Here is a 21,717-nt window from a genome sequence, read left to right as displayed (position 1 = left end):
AGTGTATGGATTTGTTGCGGAAACAGACAGAATTGCTCATTCGTGTCTGACTCTTTGTGACCCCATTGACTGAAGACCGCCAGGCTCCTCTGTCCATGGGATTCTCCAGGCAAGAATACTGGACTGGGTAGCCATTCCCTTCTCCAGGGAATCTTCCGGACAAGGGCTCGAACCTGGGTCTCCCACATTGCGAGCATATTCTTTACCATCTGAGCCACCAGGGAAATCTTTGTTGGGGAGGGTGGGGGACAAACATTCAGTCCGTGGCACCTTCTCACTCTTTCTACAGAAGGGCCATTTTGCACTTGTATCATTCTGCTCTGGGCAAAAGACGAATGTATCACAGAGAATGCATTCAGATGTGTTCAGGACATTAGAAAGGTGCTTATCTCAGGGTTCAGAAATCTGGGCAGCCCCATCCAGAGCTGCAACACCCATACCCTACTAACCAGAACCAGCCAAGTCCAAAAGTTTCTTTGATTAGCTCTGGGAGGTCAGAAGGAGGCGGGTAAGAAGGACTGTATGAGAGAGTGAGGCAGATACTCATCAGGAGAGTGTCAGCAATGGGTGATGGAGATGAGTGTTCCTGAAACATCCATGATTCCAACTTATTTCAAGACTCAGTACAACATTCTGACCTGCTCCAAAACTAATTTCAGCCCATTTGGAACAGCTGATGTCTCTTCCGTTGAAGACAAAGTCTTCTCAAAGGGCACCAACAAGGGACTAAACATCCTTGACTCTCCCAATCACCATGCCCTTGCACATGCCATTTTCTTTGTTTGAATGCCTTCTTTCATTTTATCTACCTGGTAAACTCCTATTCATGCTTCAAAACTGTCATCTCCAAAAGACCTGTCCTCTCTCCCAACTAATATGAGAGGGGACTGTCTCTTTTCTCCCCACTTCTATACATGCCTGTCTGTTCCCATTAATCATGTTATTTTGTCATTACTGTCAGCATCTTTCATTATGCCGATGTTCCTTGAGAATGAGGGCTCTGACTTACTCTGTGCGGTATATCTAGCATCCTGCTCAGGGCCTGGATCCAAGAAGTGATGTTTCTGAAGCTGTGTACTCAAGTGATTGGAGCCTTAGAGCGAAAGATCTGCTATCTCTCCTTTGCTTCCAATATGCTTTGTTTATGTAAGTCACTCAGCTTCTGAATTGAGAATCTGAATTTCTTCCTCTGCAAAATGGAAGAAATAAAACTAGCGCCTTCACTATTTCAGAAGCCTACAAAGAAGATGAATCTAAGAATGGGTTTGGTGGGGGAATGTGTCGAAACCCTTTAGCTTGAAAAAATACATTAGAAAGTCAAGGTGTTGGTATTGCAATTATTATTTGATTCCCAAATGGTGAGAGCGCTTCCAGAAATATGCTCTGCTTGATGAACCAATACATTCTCAGCCCCTACTGATGAATTTGAGAATCGAATACCTGTCATCTTGAAATAATTGACACATCTTATGGAAGCACTTGCATTCCTCTGATGAAATTCTGGAGTCTTATTGAGAGCAAGGAGAAAGAGACGTGTTACATGGGAGCAATATTGTTTTATGGACCTTTATCTTGGTTATTAACAAATGAGTGTTACGTGTAGAAATGGTAAAGGGGGAATTCAGTAATGAAGTTTCATAGGATTATAATGATTATTAGTCTGATGATGGTGAAATCCAGATTTCAGTGCATGCCATTTCCTTGGCACTCACTGCTCTATGCCCCCGATGCTGGTGGACAGCAGGCTGGCTACTTCTGTACCACTGTCCCATCCTGAAGTTATTCAGGCTGTGGGCATAAATGTGATAGCCTCCTTTGGCGTATTTGGACTGGGGTGTAATAAACAATAATAATTCTAGGTACCCATCTGTCATGTCCATAGCAAACATCTTATGTTTTAGGAAGCTGGCGCCTACTAGAGGTGGGAGTAGGTAGTACCAGTGAATACTTAACCACCCCATACCTTCTGCTGAGCTGCTTATCTCCTGTCCTCTGGAAAATCAGCCAGTCATCAGAAGCCACAGGAAGGATGAATTTGCCTTTCGGAGAAGGCCTCTGCAGAATGCCCAGCAACCACATCCATACATCACATTTTTACATCTGGTCAGGAATGAAGGCAGGCGGGGACTCAGAGGGATCAGAGCCAGCATATGACGTGGACCATAGATGGTTTTCCCTCCTCCCTTTTGAAGCAGGGAAAGTAGGGCAAGATGCCGTCATTAAGCAGACAAGCAATACATCTTATCCATTTCCCAAGCCTCTCATCAGAACTTAAGTGCATCTGAACATGTCATTCTCAAGTCTTATTGAAAACCCCAGATAAACTTTTTTGGCCAACCCAATAACTGGGAAGGGTATCAGCTTTGAAGCCAAACATATCTGGTTTTGACTCCTGCCTCTCCCACAGACTAGCTGTGAAATACCAGGCAAGTTGTTCTACCTCTCTGATCCCAAATGTCATTACCAGTGAAATGGGAATGATACCATCCTCCTTATAAAACTTAATTGAAAGGAAATGATGTGTTAGGATTCCAGTTGTCAATGAGAAAGAAAAAATATGTCAGATAATTTTTTTAAAATAGAGAGACTTGTTTTCTGTCATGTAAAATATATCCAGGCTGGTAGGGTATCCTGGTGTTAGAGACCCAGGCATATTAAACTTGTTGCTCTGAAATCCTCATAGCCCAAGAGGGCTGCCTGAGTCCAGCCATAATGTCTACTTTCCAGCTAACTTTCTCTCTTGACAGTCACTGCCCATAGGTTACATATGCTTCAGTTTATATCCCTAAATCTTAGCAATTCAAGCCAAGGCCTATGGGTTATTAAACCTTGATGGGAATGTTCCATGGAGTGGGACAAATGCTGAATTTTTAAAAGTGTAACATCAGCACACTAGTTATGGTGCTAGGTGCTCAGTCATGTCCCCATAGACTGTAGCCGGCCAGGCTCCTCTCTCCATGGGATTTTCCAGGCAAGAATACTGGAATGGGTGCCCATTTCCTCCTTCAGGGGATCTTCCCGAGGAGTTGAACCCATGCATCTCCGACGTCACCACTGAGCCATCGGGGAAGCTCATAGAACTTATAGTGAACAATAATAATTTTATAACAGAATAAATTAACAGCTACTTTTATTTTATTTTTTTAGTCTTTTGGACTCTGTGGGAGAAGGCAAGGGTAGGATTATTTGAGAGAATAGCATTGAAACAGCTACTTTTAACTGAGTAGTTATCATATGCTAGGTACTGCACCAAACATTTTATATTCATTATCTCATTTAATGATCAAAACAACTCTATGAGATAGGGCCAATTAATTCCATTTTTACAAATGAAGAAACCAGGGCTAAAAAAAAAAAAAAAACAAAAACCGATAGAACTTGTTTCCTATGACTTTGGAGTAGTAGCGTCTATAACTTAGAAGCTGGCACCCCTTCCCCAGGAAGTCACATTGCCATAATTTACATTTAACGTGATACACACTGGTTTTTATTGGTTGCAAGGAAATTTACCTGATTTTAAAACATTCCAAATGAGCTCTCAAGTCTCTGGAGTCAGATAGCCTGTGTTCAGTGCCTGTCTCCATCACTGACTTCGGGTGTTGGACAAGCTGCCCTCAGTTTCCTGATGGGCGAAATGGGAATAATTGTAGCTTATGTCTCTTAGGACTGTTATGAGTACAAAATGAAGTCATGCTGAGCACCTGAGTACCTGGCCCTTGATAAATGTGCTATTTAAATGGTGATTGTTGTTATTATTAATTATGTTATTTTTATTGACACAACTTTGTAACCAGTTTTAGCCAGTGGAGGTCAGTTTGACACCCACAAACCTTGCCTTTGAAGGTTGCACAGGGTGGGAGGAGAGTGCTCAGCATCATCCCCCAGCTGTGCTCTGCAGGAAAGGCTGGTCTCTCATTTAATATGAGACCTCTGCTGCAGGGAGAGGGTAGGCAAGGAAAAGCAGGCGCCTTCCTCTGCAGTGGAGGGTTCAGGTGGTGGTCTCCTGTCCCGCTAGGCTGCTATGAACCCGTCACCATCAGCCCGGGACTTGTTTCCTTTGGGAATATCCTCTCCCTGGCTGCCCATCTCTCCCCACTGCTACCTCATGGTCCTCCCTGGGCATCTGCACCTGTTGCTCCTTCCCAAGCCGTCCCTCACGTGGTGCCTTCAGAAGGACGGCTCTTTCGGTCTGCCCTAGGTGGGCACTGAGAGCCAAGTGCCCGCCTCACGCCTCTGAGCTTTACTGCAAACTTCCCCCTTAGTCATGTTTAATTAACAGGCCTGAAGGTAGCTGGTGATGCTCCTGTATCATTAAATCCAGGAAGTGCAGGCAGGGAGGATGCAGAGCATGCTGGAAACGACTTCTCAGCACCTGGGAATAAATGGTCACCGGAGAGCATACAGCTCTTCACCCCTTTTCTGCCCTTCCCTCAGCAGGAACCCTGTTTCAGCTGCTCTGGGTTACAGCAGCTGCTGGGCCATTCACACAGCCTCCAGGGATCCGGCGCCTCTGATGGCTCTGCTCAGCTGCACAGAAGGAGGGTGTCCTCCCTATTCCAGAATCTGCGAGCCCTGTTTCCCTGTTCATATTTGGTGAGGTTCTCGAGCGAAAGTCATGGGTCAGACCAAAATATTCTGCCAGCTTTGTCTGCCTTCAGCCTTTTGGATAAATGTCATGGTCAGTCCTACTTGGAGAATCTGTTGGGATGCATATAACCTTATTATTTCAATATCGATTATTACTCACAGCTCTTTCCCTTTTTGTTAGAGTTGACTCCCAGACTTGCAGAGTGGTGTATCCACTGTCGCCGCAGTTTAGGAGCTGATACCAGTCCCCCACACCCTCTTGACAAGCACAGGGCAGAGCCGGTCAAACCCTACTGATTCTTCTGTGACCTTGGACAGGGCCCCTTCCTCTGACACTCTGCAGGAGGCCCCTGCCACAGTCTTTGTGCCACCAGGCTAGGCCAGGGCAGCGTGAGGAAAGGATGCATTCATGTCCGTTATCTGTCAGCACGGCTCCAGTAATCCAGCTTGAGAATTTCAGCCTCCAATGCTTTTGTTCTGTCGTTACCAAAAAATAAAAATAAAAATCATTTCTTTTGCTCACTTGTCCCACTTGAATGGTGTGTAATAGTGTTATAGATTGATGGTATTTATGACTTTGTGACCAGGGGAGAAGCTGGAAGTTCCACTGTGCCCATTTCTACTCCTACATTTCTGTAAAGGTCACAGCAAAATTATTTTATCAAGTGCACTGCAGAAGGAGAAAATCTTAATCTTATATTATACATATGCAGCACTTGACCTTCTCGTGAGATGCGGCACCTCTTAGCTACACTTACTTAAACATAATGCAACTCTTCCCCGGATGCACACAGAGAGAATAATTAGGTTCCCTGGCATCCCAGCTGGAGAGGAGGCTGTGCAGTGGGGCTGACCTCAAAGACAAAAAGGAGAAGGAGTCAAGGCAGGCGGAGGCAGGGATGGGCTAAGCTCCCCCAGGGCTGCAGCGGGCTCATCCTGATAAGGCTGGTGGAGCAGACTCTGAGGCTTGTTCTGGTGTGTCTCTGACCAAGTTATCCCTTGCCTTCTCCTGGCCTTAGTTTCTCTATCGTAGATCTGGGATGGGCCAACTCTGATCCATGGGTAGCAGCTGCCTGGGGGTGGGGGGGCATTGTGTTAATTCTGAGCTCTGATCTGGGTTGAGTGGGAATAAGTGCTATGATTGATTAGTGATGTCTGCCGTGGACAACAAGGGAGGTGGTGATCGTAGCTATACTGGCTGACCCTCTTCTAGGGTGTTTCTAAGGTCTTTTTCCACCCTGACTGCATGTGATTTGTGGACTCAACAAAATCCTAGAATGAGGAAGCTTGGAAAAGGAGAAACAATAACCTTCCCTAAGAGACGAGTGCTATTTACCTTGTCAGATTTTGGAGAGGAAATGCATCTCAATAAACATGCGTTTTTCTTCTTCTTCTTCTTTTTTCTTTTCCTACATTGTCACTGAGAAACAGAGAGAGCAGGGGACAGCAATGTTGTTTCTGGGTGTGATGACTCACCAGGCCTGGCTGTCTGTGTGCGTGCAGGTGGCCAGCCCTGCCCCAGCCACAGGAAGAGTGAGGGTGGCTTCTCGTCATTGTCCAGCCTTGAGAAATGCAGTAAGAAGTCACCTTCATTTATCTTAAACACTTGATCATAAATTATTTTTTTTAAGGGAATCCATCAAGTTCTGTGTCGGGGAATACTTAAAAATAAGGCTTTTCTCAAAGGGTAAAATAAACACTTCAATTTGAAAATGTGGGAAGCCACCTGACTGCAAGCATATGTCCCCGTCGCCTGCTGCCCAGAGAAACCAGATTGACGGTGCTTTCAGAGCACTGGCAGGCAGGCTTTGATGTGGGTGGGGACAGGGCCTAGAGACGGGGCATCTGGGGATTCCCTGCCCACCCCCTCCCCTGACACAGCAGTGGGGGCCAAGGCCTGGCAGCCCTGTGGCCCAGAGTGTGTGTCTGATCAGGAGAGGCCCATTGGAAGATCTGAAGTGATCTGACCCTCATTTCTGCTTTGTCGAGTTCCGGGGACCCTGAGGAGCATCTCGGGTGGCGGGGAGGGAAGTGGGGAGGCCATATTTCCTTTAAGGAATCTGTCCTGCTGCTGGCAGCATGCTTCTGCTCTCTGCTCAAGGACAGACCCCTCCTTCCCCTGCTGTACCCCCAGCATGTGCTCACCCACCTCCTTCACCACCTGGCTGTGACATTAGCTTTTCTCCAGGAGGCCTTGCTCTGCCCCTGGAGCCCCACATCTGAAGAATTCCATCTTCACTGGCCATCTGCTACCTATGGATCAAGGGCTCCTCCAGGCCCCTTCTACATCTGATTCCCTGCATGTCTGTCCTAACTCCTCAACAACAGCCCTCTCCTCTCCCAGTGTAAAGAAAGTGACTCTCCTAGATCTAACTCAGGGCACACAGGAAGTACCCCTCAAATGAGTCAAACTTATAAAAGGGAAAGGGCTCTGTCAGGCTAAAGCTTAATCAGCAGTTCCATGGGGCCCCCAGCAGCTACTGGCTGTCCAGGTGGCCTGTTGGGAAGGCACTCAGGTAGCGCCACAACCTTCAGGGTCCAGTGACATCGAGTACCTGGCAGCTGGGTTTCCAGCTAGAGGCCTCCCTCCCTCCCTGTCCAAGGTCCTGAAAGATTCCTGAGTGAAGGATCCTCCTCAGGGTGAGGGCCCTGTTTGCTGGCTGGTGGTGGGAAGCAGACCCAGCCATCTCCAGGAGGAACCCCCACCCCACCTTTCCCGTTCTTCCCTTTCCTAATGTCACTCTCAACCCCCTCAAAGTCACAGGGAAAGTGAACTCAGTGCCAGGCTATAGGGTTTTTAAAAGAGAACTCCAGGAAGAGGAAAATGCCTGGCCCAAGTAGATGAAGTGTAGAGGGCAGGCTTTCTGGCATTGGTAGGAAAGTAGGGGTACAAGCCATCAACAGTTCACTTAGCCCAGTGCCTGACATCCAGTGGGGACTCTGGGCATACCATTGATGAATGAGGGAGGCCCAGTTAATCGCCAGCTTCTCCTCTTCTAATGACTTTTGATTCTGTTCCCATTACCTCAGTGATTATCACTCTTTCTAGGCTTTTGTGACTCTCTTTAACTGTCCCCACTCCTCTGACCCATTCTCTTCCCAGCCGCCAGTGTGATCGTTCAGACACAAAAAATCTGATTGTGTTTTTTCCCCAGTGTTAAACTTAGCAGTGGCCCATGACCTATGGATCAAATCTAGGGGCTGACATGAGACTCAGCCTCCTCATCAACTGACCCCTGTCCACCCCACATACAACAATGGATCACAGAAACACTGCTCACAATTTATGGACTGAGTCATATTTTTTTCTCCAGGGCCTTTGCACATGCTGCTTTCTCCACACGGAGGGTGTTCTGTCTCCCCTCACTAACCCACTTTACCTCTGCAACCTATTCAGCTTCTATTAATTCTTTATGTCTTTACTTAGGTGTCAGTTGTCTGAGACCCTCCCAGCCTCAGTTAGTGCCTGGTCTGAACCTCCTACACTCATTCTCTCTGTTGGAATTTCCAGTGTAGGGTCTCAGAGGTTAAAGCGTCTGCCTGCAATGCAGGAGACCTGGGTTCGATCCCTGGGTCTGGAAGACCCCCTGAAGAAGGAAATGGCAACCCACTCTGGTATTCTTGCCTGGAGAATCCCATGGACGGAGAAGCCTGGTGGGCTACAGTCCACGGGGTCACAAAGAGTCGGACACAACTGAGCAACTTCATTTCACTTCCTCCACTAGGAAGTCAGCTTCATGGTGGAGGGCTCTTTGTGCGTTTCATCCACTGGTAGATCTCAGTGCCTAGCATTGGCCCCAAGTTTATATTAAGTGGCCAATTTAAATACTTTAAAATGAATGGCAGTTGAAAACATTCAGTCTGGCTCCTTGCAGAAAACACCTAGCCACTATTTATTGAGGAGATGCTACATTCCAGTATGTTTGTACATATTATACTGATCATCACAAAACTGTAAGAAGGAAGTTACTCTAGCATCCCTGTATACAGGGTTGGGGGCTGAGGCTGAGGGTTAAGTAACTTGCATAAGATCACATAACCGGGAAGTGGCCGTTTTCACAGACCCCAAAGCCAGGATATTTCTAGTCTACCTGGAGATCCTAAAGCAGCAGTTCTCAGACTGGAGCTGTGTCAGAATCCCCTGGAGGGCTTTCGAACACTCAGATCACTGGGCCCCACCCCAGCATTTCTGGTTCAGTAGGTTTGTAGTGGGGTCTTGAATTCTGAATTTCTACAAGTTCCCGGGTGCTGCTGCTGGTGGTTCTGGTCTAGAGACCACAGGTTGAAAATCACTGGCCTAGATCACAGAAAACCCCTAGGTTTGCTTTACAATCCCACCACCCAAACACTGACTTGGGCCAGGACTGCAGGATGCAGCCCTGAATTCCCTGCTGAGAGGCTCTGATCCCCAGTCCAGTCCCCCTCCCCAAACCTGGTCTTGGCTGTGCTGTGCCCAGCTGTTCCCTAGGAGTAGGCGCCATCAGTGACAAGGATCTAAGTGCCTGCCCCTCCTCCCGGGACACTGCTCCTCTGTTTGTCATCCTTCAGTTCTGACCAGTGATCTCCCCATTTCACCAAGGCTAAGCGCCCCTGACCCTGACCCCACATCTTTAACAACTTCCCTGCTGATTGATGTGTTCTAGGCTTGCTGCTGCTACTGCCTGAGCAGCTTAATAGCACTGGAAGTTACAGTCTCGTCTATGTCATGGTGCCTGAAGCATTCATCAATTTCAGCAAGTGTCACTAAGAGTGATACGACTGTATGACACAGCTAAGTGTTCCCTCTGCACAGGCTATTACCGCTGGCACTGGGCCCATGAAGGCAGGGACTGGAGACCCATTTCGCCCCATGTATGCAGTTCGACACACCTGAGCCCTCCAGCCAATTTCCTGCTGTGGCCCCATGAATGCTGTGTGTGCCCGGCAGCCTCTACTGCCAGGTTCCCTCTCCCTCCAAGTTCCCCAGGCAAGTGCTCTTCCTGTTCTCTCCGAGGCTTGGGGCACTCTTTTCCCCTTGCCTCACCCTCCCATTTCTGCGTCAGCTTTTGCCCATCCTTCAAGGCCTGTGCGTGTGCCACCACCTCCAGGCAGCCAATGCATGTGTCTACGTGGAAGGCCTGTGCTCAGCACCAGGGAGAGGAAAATGCAAAGAGGGCAACACCTAGCATCAACCTTCAGAGACCTTTCCACCTAGTATAGTAGTTGGATGATCCACTGGGTGGATGCCTGGAAACCACTTCTCTGCTATTGATTTTCTCCACACATTGCCCTCACTATAAGGGAAAGTGGGGGTTTCGCAAGTCCTGGGTCCCACTGGGATGGCCTGGGATTGTTCAGGGAGACCCATGTCTGGGAAATACACAGAGTGCTGATGACATAGACAGGGAACCCCAGCACACCTCCTTCCCCAGAGCTTCATGCCTAGAGGTCCAGAGTCAAGAACCCCTGGGGTCAGCCTCCCTAAAGCGAAGATGAGGGAGGCATTGGGTCGCAGGCGTGAATGTACAAGCAGGGCTCACCTGAGGCCACAAGACCTGAGTAGAGCCTTGCAGAGCTGTGCGCATGCCCTGCAGAAAGGGCTTGACCCCGCCCCCTGTCCCGCCCACCACGCCCATCCTGGGGGCTGCGGAGGTGTGTCTCAGCCACTGCCCACCCCAGCAGGCTCCTCAAGAGCAAGGGCAGAGTTTGGAGACAAAAGGGGAGGTAGCTCAGGGCTGTGAACCTCTTTCTTCCTCACCAGGAGCATGAGCCTCGCCCCTCTCACTGTCACCCCGAGAGGCAGGCACACCTCCCCAGCCAGCTGCTGAGCTGCACCTGCCTTGAGAAAAAGGCACCCGCTTCTTAAACAGGGGATGAATATTCATTGGCATGAACCTTTGCAAACTCATTTGGGGAAAAAAAATTAGATCAGGAGAAGTAATCAGATTATTAAAAAGAAAAACCAAGGACAGAAGGCGGCGGTGGAGGGAAGCATCACATTTAAAATGCACGGAGAGATTTCCTTTCTGCAGAGAAGCTGTGACCCCCTGGACCATGCACCGGGAATAGTTAAGCTCTCCCACATTCCTGCTGCATAAAAATGTTTCGTGAGGCCTCAGTAGAGGGGGAGGGGCAGAGGCAATGTGCACCCTCCAAGTACAAAAATTATAAAATAATGTTATGAGGTTTTCATTTTATCTCTCTTGGATATCAAGAAAAATTGTGAGAGCTAAAGAGGCTCTGGTGAGTGCTGAGTGACAGGTTAAAGGGCTCCAATAAAGATTAGATGGTCCACTATCTCCTGAGGAAATTGCATAAAAGTGGTTATTCCCTCTTGCTTCTATTAATTTCCTCTTCCTGGCTGCTTGGAAATGCTTCATAACCTGATGCTGCAGATGGGGACGAGAGGCGCTTTCCATTATCTCAATCACTGCACTGTTTATGAGACACTTAATCTGTTTCTTTATAAAGTAATAGTACTGTTGGTGATGGATTTAGTGTCACGGGGAGGCTGCGTGCAGGGAGGGGAGGGGAGGGGGTTCTCAAGAGCATTGTAAGCTCTAGATGATTCCTTACATCCTGAGGCTCTGAGAAGTTGGGTGAGTGTTTCAAGGTGCCCTTCTGGATATCAGCTAGAGGTCACACGTACCAGTCCCCTGTTGCTTGAAGCGGGAGGGAAATGCCGCATATTTTGCTTGGGGGATGGAAAATACACACATGCTTAGGGACCTGGTACTCATGTCTTGTCTGTTGCTCTCTGCCAGAGTCAGGGGCGGGGAAAGATGTGTGTGCATGGCGGGGGAGGGGGTGCCACCTGAAAGCTCCATTTACCTGTCTGAACCATGATCCTCTGCAATGGAGTCAATGGAAGCCAACCCCCCTTTTCTTAAGGAAACAAAGCAATCTGGGCTATGCTAGTGTCAGAAACGTACAGCCCTCCAAGTCACAGGTGTCCCTCGGACAGGGGTCTTGTGGGAATACACAGCAAGGCCCTGCAGCTCTTCCTTTCCCACACACCTCTGGGAATAGTGATGACATGCTCCGGGAGGGGATGGGCCTGGGCACTCTCTGACCTAATTTCCCTTTCGGCCTCTCCTGTTCTTCCACCTCTTCCCTTCGAGTTTTGTCTTAGCCTCTCTTGAATTTCACCCCTTAGTCACCACCGGAAAATGCTTCTTCTGGTCCTCATCTCAGAGTGGGGGATCCTCCAAGTCAGGCACTTCCTGCCTGACCGGTGCCCCCACCCCCAAACTAAGAACACGCACCAGAGTTCCATTGTCTGCCTCCTCTCTCACCCCACAAGGAAGGGCACTTCCCAGAGCCTGTCCCCTACGCTCTGAGCTCTGCTCACCTAGATCATCTAAAAAATTTAGTTGAATGAGAGGTTCGTGTCTATAGTGATAGTGCTGACCATAATTTTAATCAAGAGAAAGTCAACCCCTGAGTTTTGAAATGATATTAAAGCAAGTAACTGTGTTATCAACTTCAAAATTGCTTGACAGTTTTGGATATGTGCTTGATTAGGTGATCACAGTTCAGTTCAGTTCAGTTCAGTCGCTCAGTCGTGTCTGACTCTTTGCGACCCCATGAATCGCAGCACGCCAGGCCTCCCTGTCCATCACCATCTCCCGGAGTTCAGTCAGACTCATGTCCATCGAGTCCGTGATGCCATCCAGCCATCTCATCCTCGGTCGTCCCCTTCTCCTCCTGCCCCCAATCCCTCCCAGCATTTAATTATTATTATTTTTTTGAGCCTTCAGGCAGGTGTGTGTGGCTGCCAGAGCCCCTACCATTCTCTACTGTGTTACTCCAAACCACTTTATGTACTCAGGTGACTTCTCTGGCCTGAGGCCATTTCTTTTGCTTCCCTTGGTCTAAATTTTTTTTGTTAGCCTCTAAGAGCAGCTCCATGTATCACCTCTAATTAAAACTGCTTTTCCTTAAGGGGTAGCACAAATTTCTTATTTACTTTTCTATGTTAAATTTCTAGTAAAGTAACAGTCTTAGTACTATTTCTTTTCAATGATGTCTGATACAAGATGAGTTAAAAAAGGCTTTGTGGACTAGTCTGGCATGCTAAGCATTATTTAAAGCATTAATTCTACGAGAAAATAGAGCCCAAGTATGCTGACAAGTTAGTCTAAATGTTCAATAAGTGAACCTAGGAATACAGCTTCTTTATAAATTAGAGAATGCCTAGACATAGATTTTAAAACAATATTAACTTATGAAATCTGAATATTAATGAGATTCATCTATTTTGTGAGTATCAATAAGAAATATGTTACAGATATAATGATTCTCCCATTATACAAAACAGAAATAATCTGTGCAGAAACACATTTTTCCATTTGGTCCCAGGATTGATTTGCCCACTTTTGGGACTCTAAGCTTATCAATCTTAAAAGAAAAGTTGTTTTTAAAAGGAACTGGAAAAATGAAGGTGAAGAAGAATTAGCACGGTTTAACTCTTACTGAGCCTAGGTAAATTTTCATATTTGAGTTTAATAAATTCTAATGACCTGTGGGAATTTTTGTGAGAAGTGTTAAATTTCTTTTTTATTGATTCTTTTTTTTTTTTAATTTTTAAAATCTTTAATTCTTACATGTGTTCCCAAACATGAACCCCCCTCCCACCGCCCTCCCCATAACATCTCTGTGGGTCATCCCCATGCACCAGCCCCAAGCATGCTGTATCCTGCGTCAGACATAGACTGGCGATTCAATTCTTACATGATAGTATACATGATAGAATGCCATTCTCCCAAGTCGTCCCACCCTCTCCCTCTCCCTCTGAGTCCAAAAGTCCGTTATACACAGCTGTGTCTTTTTTATTGATTCTTTATACAGATAAGCAAGATGAGGATGACATAACTTGCTAGTGGTCACCCAGGTAGTATCCAGCTGACCCAGGACTGTTGCTAAGGGGGGATGGGGTCTTGCCCCCTCCCAAGACCTTTCTCTCCAGCCCTTCTCTGAAGTTCTCTCTTTTGAAGCTCAGCTTGGCTCCTTCTCTGTCATTGCCCCCCCTTCTGTGGAATCACCTCCTTCTGGAGTCACCTCCTTCTGGGTCTGCCTTCCTTCAGCAGAGATCTCAGAGGAAGACACTTTGTAACTCCCTTGCTACTCCTGGACATCAGGATGGCTATTTATGCTGTTAATGTATTAAATGTAAAGAAAGGAGGCTTTTAAATGCTGGAAAGAGAGAGAAAACACCTTGTTTCTCTTGGACTGATACATTAAGAAAATTACATGTGGCAGGGCTCCAGTGAAGGCATGAGTCACCATGTTCCCCTCCCCCACTTTCCAGGCAAAGGGCTTCTGCTGTGTTTGGGCAGCACAGAGGTGGGATTTATATGTTCTCCACCTCCAGAACTGAATGAGGCAGCAATGCTGGGTGATCCCCAGTAGAAAAGGCCAAGTGCTTCTCACGGGTGAGAAGGAAGAGAAATGGAAAGGAGAAAGGGAGAGAGGAGGAAAGAGAAGGAAAGACTTTACTGTATGGGCCTGAAAGGATAAATCTGCAAGTCAAATTCTAGGACACTTTGGGTGTACCATTCAGTTTTCCTTTGGTGTTTTATTTATTAAGCCTTTAGTAGAGATATAAGTTTTTGTTTTTGCTTTTTGCTTTCTACCCAGAAGTTTCTTTTGAACGTGCTGAGACGTGTAGCGGGTGGCCCATTTTTACATGAGTTACAACAGAAATCTTTAAGATAAGGTTACTGAAGCATCTAGACAGTGTGTACCCCAGTGTGTTCCATGGAACTTGAATCCCAGGAGATGTGCTTCAAAATAGGGTTTCTTGGCGAGAAAATACAGCATTCTATATCCCATTTTGGAAGTTCTGAAAAATTCTTATTAAAAAATGAAATGACCTTTTTAAATCCACAGATGCAAAATGTCTGACCGCAGACCCCTTTTGTGAGTAGCTGGTGTTAACCGAAAGGACATGGACTCTTTGGAACATGCTTGAGTTATGCCATTCCAGAACATTCCATGACAAAAATTTCCTCCCATTCAAGATGAGCTCCTGCCCCAGACACTTCCAGAGTGACCAAAACCCTTTAGCTCACTTCAAATGAGGGGGTGAGAAAACTTACCCAGCAAAGGAAACAGTTCTTCCTTGTCTTGGTAGAAGAGACATGGATAGTTTCCAAATAGTTTATATGTATATCATTGCTATTACTTCTCCCACTGTGTGATTCTAGGCAACATTTTTTAACCTTTCAGTGTTCTGATTTCCTTATTAACAAAATGGAGCTAATAATAGCTATCCCACAGAGGAACGCATACAAGCACTTAAGAATGTTAACAGATGGTGGCTACTGCTACTGTTAAAAAATACTCTGCACTTTCCAGGAGGACGGTCTATTTGGGAAGATGAGCTTTGTATAAGCAGAAACCTTAGTAGTGGCACTTCTACTATGGCAGTGCTCACATGCGTGCACGCTAAGTCGCTTCAGTTGCATCTGACTCTGCAATGCTGTGGACTGAAGCCTGCCAGGCTCCTCCATCCATGGGCTTATCCAGACAAGAATACTGGAGTGGGTTGCCATTCCCTACCTCAGGGGATCTTCCTGACCCAGGGATTGAGCACACATCTTTTATATCTCCTGCACTGGCAAGCAAGTTCTTTAGCATTAGGGCCACCTGGGAAGTCCCTGGCAATGATCGCATAGTACTGTGGTTGTATGACTACGTTGGATCAAGAACTCCTTGAGGGCAGGTTCTGTTCTCAAAATTCCCTGGGTCAAGTTCTTAGCAGGATCATATTAAATGTCTGTTGTGTGAATTAGTGAAGTATGAAAGAAAGCCAGTTGACCATGAAATTAGTTTTGCCTGGTCTCAAGGAGGATAAGCCAGGGTAGGTTCCTTGGGGACCAGAAGAGTCAGGAGCTGAGATAGTGAGAAAGGGCCTGAGGGAAGCCGACAGGCAGGGCCAATTTTCTGAGGAATCAGCAAGGCAGGAACCAGATGTCTGGAGTCACAGGTCTCTGGAGATGAGGCATGGTAAAAGCTTGAGGAATGGCCTAGAGCCAGACTTTTGGGGGCACGGCTCTTCACAGGCTGGCCTATGGAGAAAAAAGAATAAGTGCCTTATATCTGTGGACAGCTCTAGTGGGCATCAGGTTGTATGAGGCGTTCCCAAACTTCCCCACTGACATGTACATGATAGATGATACCAAGTGCATGGCACATTCCCCGGTGCACTGCCTGTAAAGCCATCCTTCTTTGCCCCACCCCCACCTCCAAGCGTTTCAAAATGCAATTAAGGGAGAATGATGTTGTTAAGCCAGTAACCTTGAAATCACTTTAATTTCTTCTTAAAGAATCACTCATGAATTTCAGCCCTTTACCATCATTCATAATAAGTGTTAATACAGCTCACAGTGTCCCTCATGTGTGTTGCAATGTGACATTTAAGAACCATAGGTCCAGCCCATTGTCAACCAGGGCATTGTTCCATCTGAGTACCAGTGAAATTCCTTCACTGAGTAGATCAGGGTAAGGCCCCACCTGTTAACCAGGTGGAAGAGGGAGGGAATAACCATTTATAGAGCACTTATGCCTCAGACACTGAGCTACACATTAGATTCATTTTCTCAATTAAATCTCTTGACATACCTGAAAGGGAAGAATCATTATTCATATTGTTCAAGTGAGAGAGGCCATTGGTATTGGGAAAATATATTTCACTTAGGATGTTTGAAGACTTGGAGTTTTAAGTAGAGGTTTCCTCTATCTGAAATGCTCACTTTGAGCAATGGGGTATCTCAATGTCCTTTTTAAGGGGACAGAATGGTTCCTTTTCCAGTTCCGGGGAAAGGCCTTTGTGGCCCCTCTTCCATTAATTCTAAGACGGCATCTTTATTTTCCAGCTTGCCCTGCAGGGATGTTCAAGGCCAGCCAGGAAGCTGAGGTCTGCTCTCACTGCCCTTCCAACAGCCGATCCCCTTCAGAGGCATCTCCCATCTGCACCTGCCGGACCGGCTACTACCGAGCGGATTTTGACCCCCCAGAAGTGGCATGCACTAGTAAGTGTATAGTAGGGGCTCTGTGCTGGGGAGCTTGATTGTCTGATAGTGCAAGTGGTGGGCCTGGGGCAGGGAAGACTTAAGACACCATTCTCCAATTGCAAGGTACAAAGCAGAAATGCTGGCTGTGGTGCTGAAATGAACAGCTCCTTGCTGGGCAAGCAGGGCCTCTCTATCAGTGGTAATGGTCAAGAGAATGTTCTTTCTTTGTCCCCTCCTCCCAAATGAGAGGGCCTTCCTCCTACCCAAGCAAGACAATTTCTGCCCACCAGATGGTTAAAAATGTCAAATGGAGAGTTCTTTGAGTGCAAAATCAAGGTGCACCAAGATGTTGGAACAATTCCTGGTAACTCTTCCAGTCACCTCCTCCAAGAAGATCACTTGGTCTTCACAGCTGAGAATATCCTCCCTTTTCACTAGGCTTCCTGTATCTCTGTGACCAGGCTCCCCTCAGAACTCTCATGATTTTACTAATTGTCTAGTAAAATTTTTCTTTTTTTCTAATGTAGATTTTTATAAAACAACATTTGTTATAGTTTTTGATTATAAAGTTAATGCATGTTGACTGGAGAGAATTTGAGCAGAAATGAGTAAATATGAAAACAAATGCAACCATATTATCTATATCCAGAGATAACCACTGATAACTTATTGTGGCATTGGATGTAGATTCTACTGAACATTCAATGGAGAAGTAGAAAATAGAATTTAACACTTTTAAACAAAAATTCCTATTTAGCAGTAGCCATTGATCCCAACCATTGCTTCCCACTTTGTCAGCTGGCTGCTGATTTTCCCCTGTTTCAGCTTTTTTCTCATAAGGTCTCTAAACTGTTCCCCACCCAGCCAGGCTCAAGAAGCCTTCCTCTGCCTCTCAGTATTTCCCCTTTTAAACTTTATACTGGAGTATTGGCTCAGTGGTAAAGAACCCACCTGGCAGTGCAGGAGATGTGGGTTCGATCCCTGGGTTGGAAAGATCCCCTGGAGAAGGAAATGGCAATTCATTCCAGTATTCTTGCCTGGGAAATCCCATGGTCAAAGAGGAGGAGCCTGGCAGGCTACAAAGAGTTGGATTTGACTTGGCAAGCAAGCACATGCATGCATGGTTGCTTTACAATGTTGTGTGAGTTTCTACTGTACAGCAGAGTCCAGTTATCCTTCACTTGTCTTTTTGGTTACCCAGTGAAGGTCCTTGTGTGCCAGGTGCCTATATGGCACATCCATGCCTCTGCCAAACGACAGGACCAGAGTCTAGTGTGAATCCTTGATGCAGAAATTCTAGGGGCTGGGGCCTGTGCATCAGCCCCACCACTCTCCCACTCTCTGCTGTAGAGGGAAGGGCAGTCATCCTGCCAAAACGGAAGCGAGGGCAACTCTGCTCCCTGTAGGGGAGGGCTGGAGGAGGGGAGATTTTCCCCACCATGTTCTCCCTCATAATTCACCATCATGTGGAGATCAGAAGCACCTTTATCCCTGCACAGCACTTTCAAGAACTTGCTCCTCCTCTCCTAAGTGTGGCAGCCCTAAAATAGGGATACTTTTCCCTTTCAGTATTCCTGTTGCATTCAGAAGTCAGTGCTCCAGGTTAACCTCTAATTATGCTAGAACTTTCTTCTGTGTTGGGTAATGTTGCCCGGATTGCTCCGAGTAAGGACCTTTCCTTCACCTCCTCTGACCAAACTCCTTCCGCCCACCCCAGTATAGAAAGACACAGAGGAAACATTTCATACATGTTTGCAGTTCTGATGGGCAGAAAAAAATGACTGAACTCCAGGTAGAATTTCTTAATCCTGGCCTTGCAGTATATATAACCTTTGCTGGATAAAGAAGAAGAATGAAAGTGCCTTCTAGATCAAACTTCTGAGGTCAATCAATGCTTATAGATTGGAACTGAGAAAAAGCTCATCCTTTTGTAAATTGATTTTTCCCCAGATCTCTCTGGGTTGATATGAACAGAAATGATTCCATTTCTGCTGATTGGAGTCCCAGTCTTCCTTTTGTGGCTCAGTGGTAACGAACCCACCTGGCAGTGCAGGAGATGTGGGTTTGATCCCTGAGTTGGAAAGATCCCCTGGAGAAGGAAATGGCAATTCATTCCAGTATTCTTGCCTGGGAAATCCCATGGTCAAAGAGGAGGAGCCTGGCAGGCTACAAAGAGTTGGGTTTGACTTAGCAAGCAAATCAGCACCCCTGTACTGATTTCTGAGGTTCCTCTGTGTGTCCCTGTGAACCCGACCAACATTGTTTCATGCACTTCTTTAGAAGCCACTTAGGCTCAGTCTCTACTTCCTGGATATCCAGACTAAGGACCAGTCTCCATGATTGCCAAAATCCAGGTTCTCACAGCTTTCGTCCTGAAAACATCCCCCTCCGCTCTCACAGACCCTGTCTTACTGGCCAGCCTCCCTCTGCAGATAAACTCGTGAAAATAAAAGTCTGGGACCGCAGCTTCCAACTCCAGCATACACACCCTATAAATCCATCCAGCCCCTGAAGAAGGCCACCTAGAGAGAAGGCAGGGCAATGACAGATGTGGAGCTCATTGCTTCATAGCGCCTCTCTCTTTTACCCCTCACGTGACATCTCCCTTTTATCTCTCTGTCACCTGACCTGATGTGCTTGAGCCAACAGGGCTGATTCGTGGTATAAGCAGGAGCATCCCAGAGCCTTCACTCTGCACGCTGTAAACCTTCACTGCCCACTGCTCACGCGTGTCCTGAGTACAGCTCATTAAACTCAGACCTCCCAAGCTTTTCTCTCTTGCACTGGCAGCTAGCTCTAAGTAAGGCACACCTTTCCAGCTCCTATGTCCTACCACAATCTCCACATCTTACCCAGAGTGGGGAGGTGAATGCAAGACTTGTCAGGATGTCAGGCTGTGGAGGAATGTCACCACACCCTGTACACAGTCCTGAGCTGTTTCAACCCCTAGAAGCAGAATTCTAGGGTCTGGCCAGAAATTGCCAAATCAGAGTCCCAGTTGCCTGTAGAGGTCTGGCCAAGAGCAGCTCAAGGATGCATTGTCCAGCTCCAGGCTGTGGTTGGCAGGGGCCAGCAGTAGGTAAGAGGACCCAGAGGCCAGACTGGTTGGCAGCACAATGCTAGGCAAAACAAGTGTAAATAAACCTATTATTTTATTGAGCCTCATTATATATTTGATTTATTGTGTGCCAGGGAAGTACTGTATGAAAAAGTCAATTTGTTGGCTTTTATACTCTCATTAGGGTTTCCTTTTAAAGCATTCTAATTGGAGGTGCCATCTGTTCTCTTAAAAAGGCATCGCACATCACTAGTGTAAATAATTTTTCAGATACAAGGAGCATATCTGGAGCTGTGGAGGCCAGGCACAGCCCTGCCCCACAGCCTTGGGTCTCAGCTGGTTCTGCAGGTGGAGCAAGGCAGCCAGCAGGGGCCCGGCCAGCTGATAGAGGGTTGGTGGGCAGGGCCCAGGTGCTTGTTCATTTCGCAAATGCACACCTCTGTCCAGGCAAACAAAGGATGGTGATGGCCCAATGAGGTGCTGGGAGGACCCAAGCAAAGGGGAACTCTGTCCTTCTAAAATATATAGGCCGGTGGGTGCCTACGGTGTTCAGGTCTGGGTTGTGATGCGGGAAAGGGACACAGTGTGGGAAGCCTCCAAGAGCCTAGGCCTCAGGCATGGCCTGTTGCCACTGTCTTTTAATAAGGTTATATCAACAGTCATTCACTGACAATACTGGACATTTTATTAAAAAAAATTTCTGATTTAAAATGTACTCTTTTTTACAAGGCTAAAAATATCTGTAGTTTGCTAAAAAAATTGATGTTTTTATGACTCTTGCTAATCTCTTGAAACAAGCACCACATATATATTCATTGTAATTTTTATAGTGTTCAAAGTGTTAACTTATTCTAAATTAATCTAAACATTTAAAATGCATGACAACTTTCATAGCCCTGTGTGGGCATTTCCTTATTTTCTTTTTAATCTCTCGGGAGAACCTAGGATCTCCTTGACCGATGAGGCGCCCCGGGAGCCCTAAGTCCGAGCACAGTGTCCAGCCCTATGCTTGACAAAGCTCATGGATTCAGCAGGGACTTGGATGCACCCCAAGGCTGTGTCAAAGGGCTGGGGTGGGCTTTCAGTGAAGTCAGAGAAGAGGGGCATAGGGAGCTGTGTGAATGAATCTCTGATGATGTTAGTGCTGCTGATCTTGGACACCCAGCTCCCTTCTTCCTTCTTCTCCATCCTCCTCGAGTCTCTGCCAGTCCTGGCATTCTGGATCAGCTGCATCATACCTGGCCAACTGCCCCCTTGTCCTGCCAGGGCCCCACGTGCTCATTTTCAGGAAGAAGCCTTGTTCTCAGCAGGGTTTGGAGGGAAGGAAGGGAGGACCGAGAAGACTGATATAAGAGTTCAGGGTGCAATGCTGCAGCATATCAGGGCTGCCCTCAGAGACAGAAGGACAACCTAAGCCACGGATGGGATCAGGTGAGAGCTGAGGGATGGCTAGAGGCAAGTCACAGATCACAGGTGACACCACTCCCACCCCAACCCCTGCTAACAGAACCCCTTGAAAGAAGCTAGGCTATATGGAGTGCTCAGTGGAGACCACCTTTAACGAGGAGGAATTATCAGTAGGCTACTTAGAGAAGTGGGCAGGAGGAGAGGTCAAAGGGAATGTCTAGCCCCACCAGCCAGGAAGGGTTGCAAAGGCTCTAGGCTGGGGAGCTGAGACTCTGAACATCAAGGTTACTGACTTCAGCTGAGGAAGTTGCTCACCTTTCTCCTCCCGCTTCCTCCTCCTGAGGCCCCCTGGGGAGTCTTGGCACCCCAAACTGCCCCAGTCTCCTTGACTAGGTCCTGGGAAAGCTGATTGGATCATCAGTTTGCATGTAGCACTGGGAAGGTGGGCTTGGCACTTCACGGACGGAAGTTTGAAGCTTGTCTCTGTCTCTTACTGTTTCTGTGAACTGAACTAGTTTCTTACCTTTCTTGTGTGCTGTTGTTTTCTTCTCATGACCTCATAATAACGCATGCTTCTCTGGGTTGTTATGAGGATTAAACAAAATCATATTGTGGAGTCTTTGGCTCAGTTCCTGGTTCATAGTAAACTCTCAATCAGTGTTAGAACTT

General features: G+C 46.9%; 1 protein-coding gene across 1 annotated transcript in view; it reads left to right on the top strand.

Moving 5' to 3' along the window:
- The window catches only part of EPHB1 (EPH receptor B1), a 317,259-nt gene that overhangs the window by 148,386 nt on the left and 147,156 nt on the right, over positions 1-21,717 (top strand). The window contains exon 4 of the mRNA XM_052645625.1: positions 16,446-16,601. Coding sequence (XP_052501585.1) covers positions 16,446-16,601 — 156 coding nt within the window. The remainder of the gene's footprint in view (positions 1-16,445; positions 16,602-21,717) is intronic.

The sequence above is a fragment of the Budorcas taxicolor genome, chromosome 1 (genome assembly GCF_023091745.1).
Source record: "Budorcas taxicolor isolate Tak-1 chromosome 1, Takin1.1, whole genome shotgun sequence".
Classification (NCBI taxonomy): domain Eukaryota; kingdom Metazoa; phylum Chordata; class Mammalia; order Artiodactyla; family Bovidae; genus Budorcas; species Budorcas taxicolor.
The sequence above is the reverse complement of the archived record's forward strand: the minus strand, read 5'-3'. Positions and strand labels throughout refer to the sequence as shown.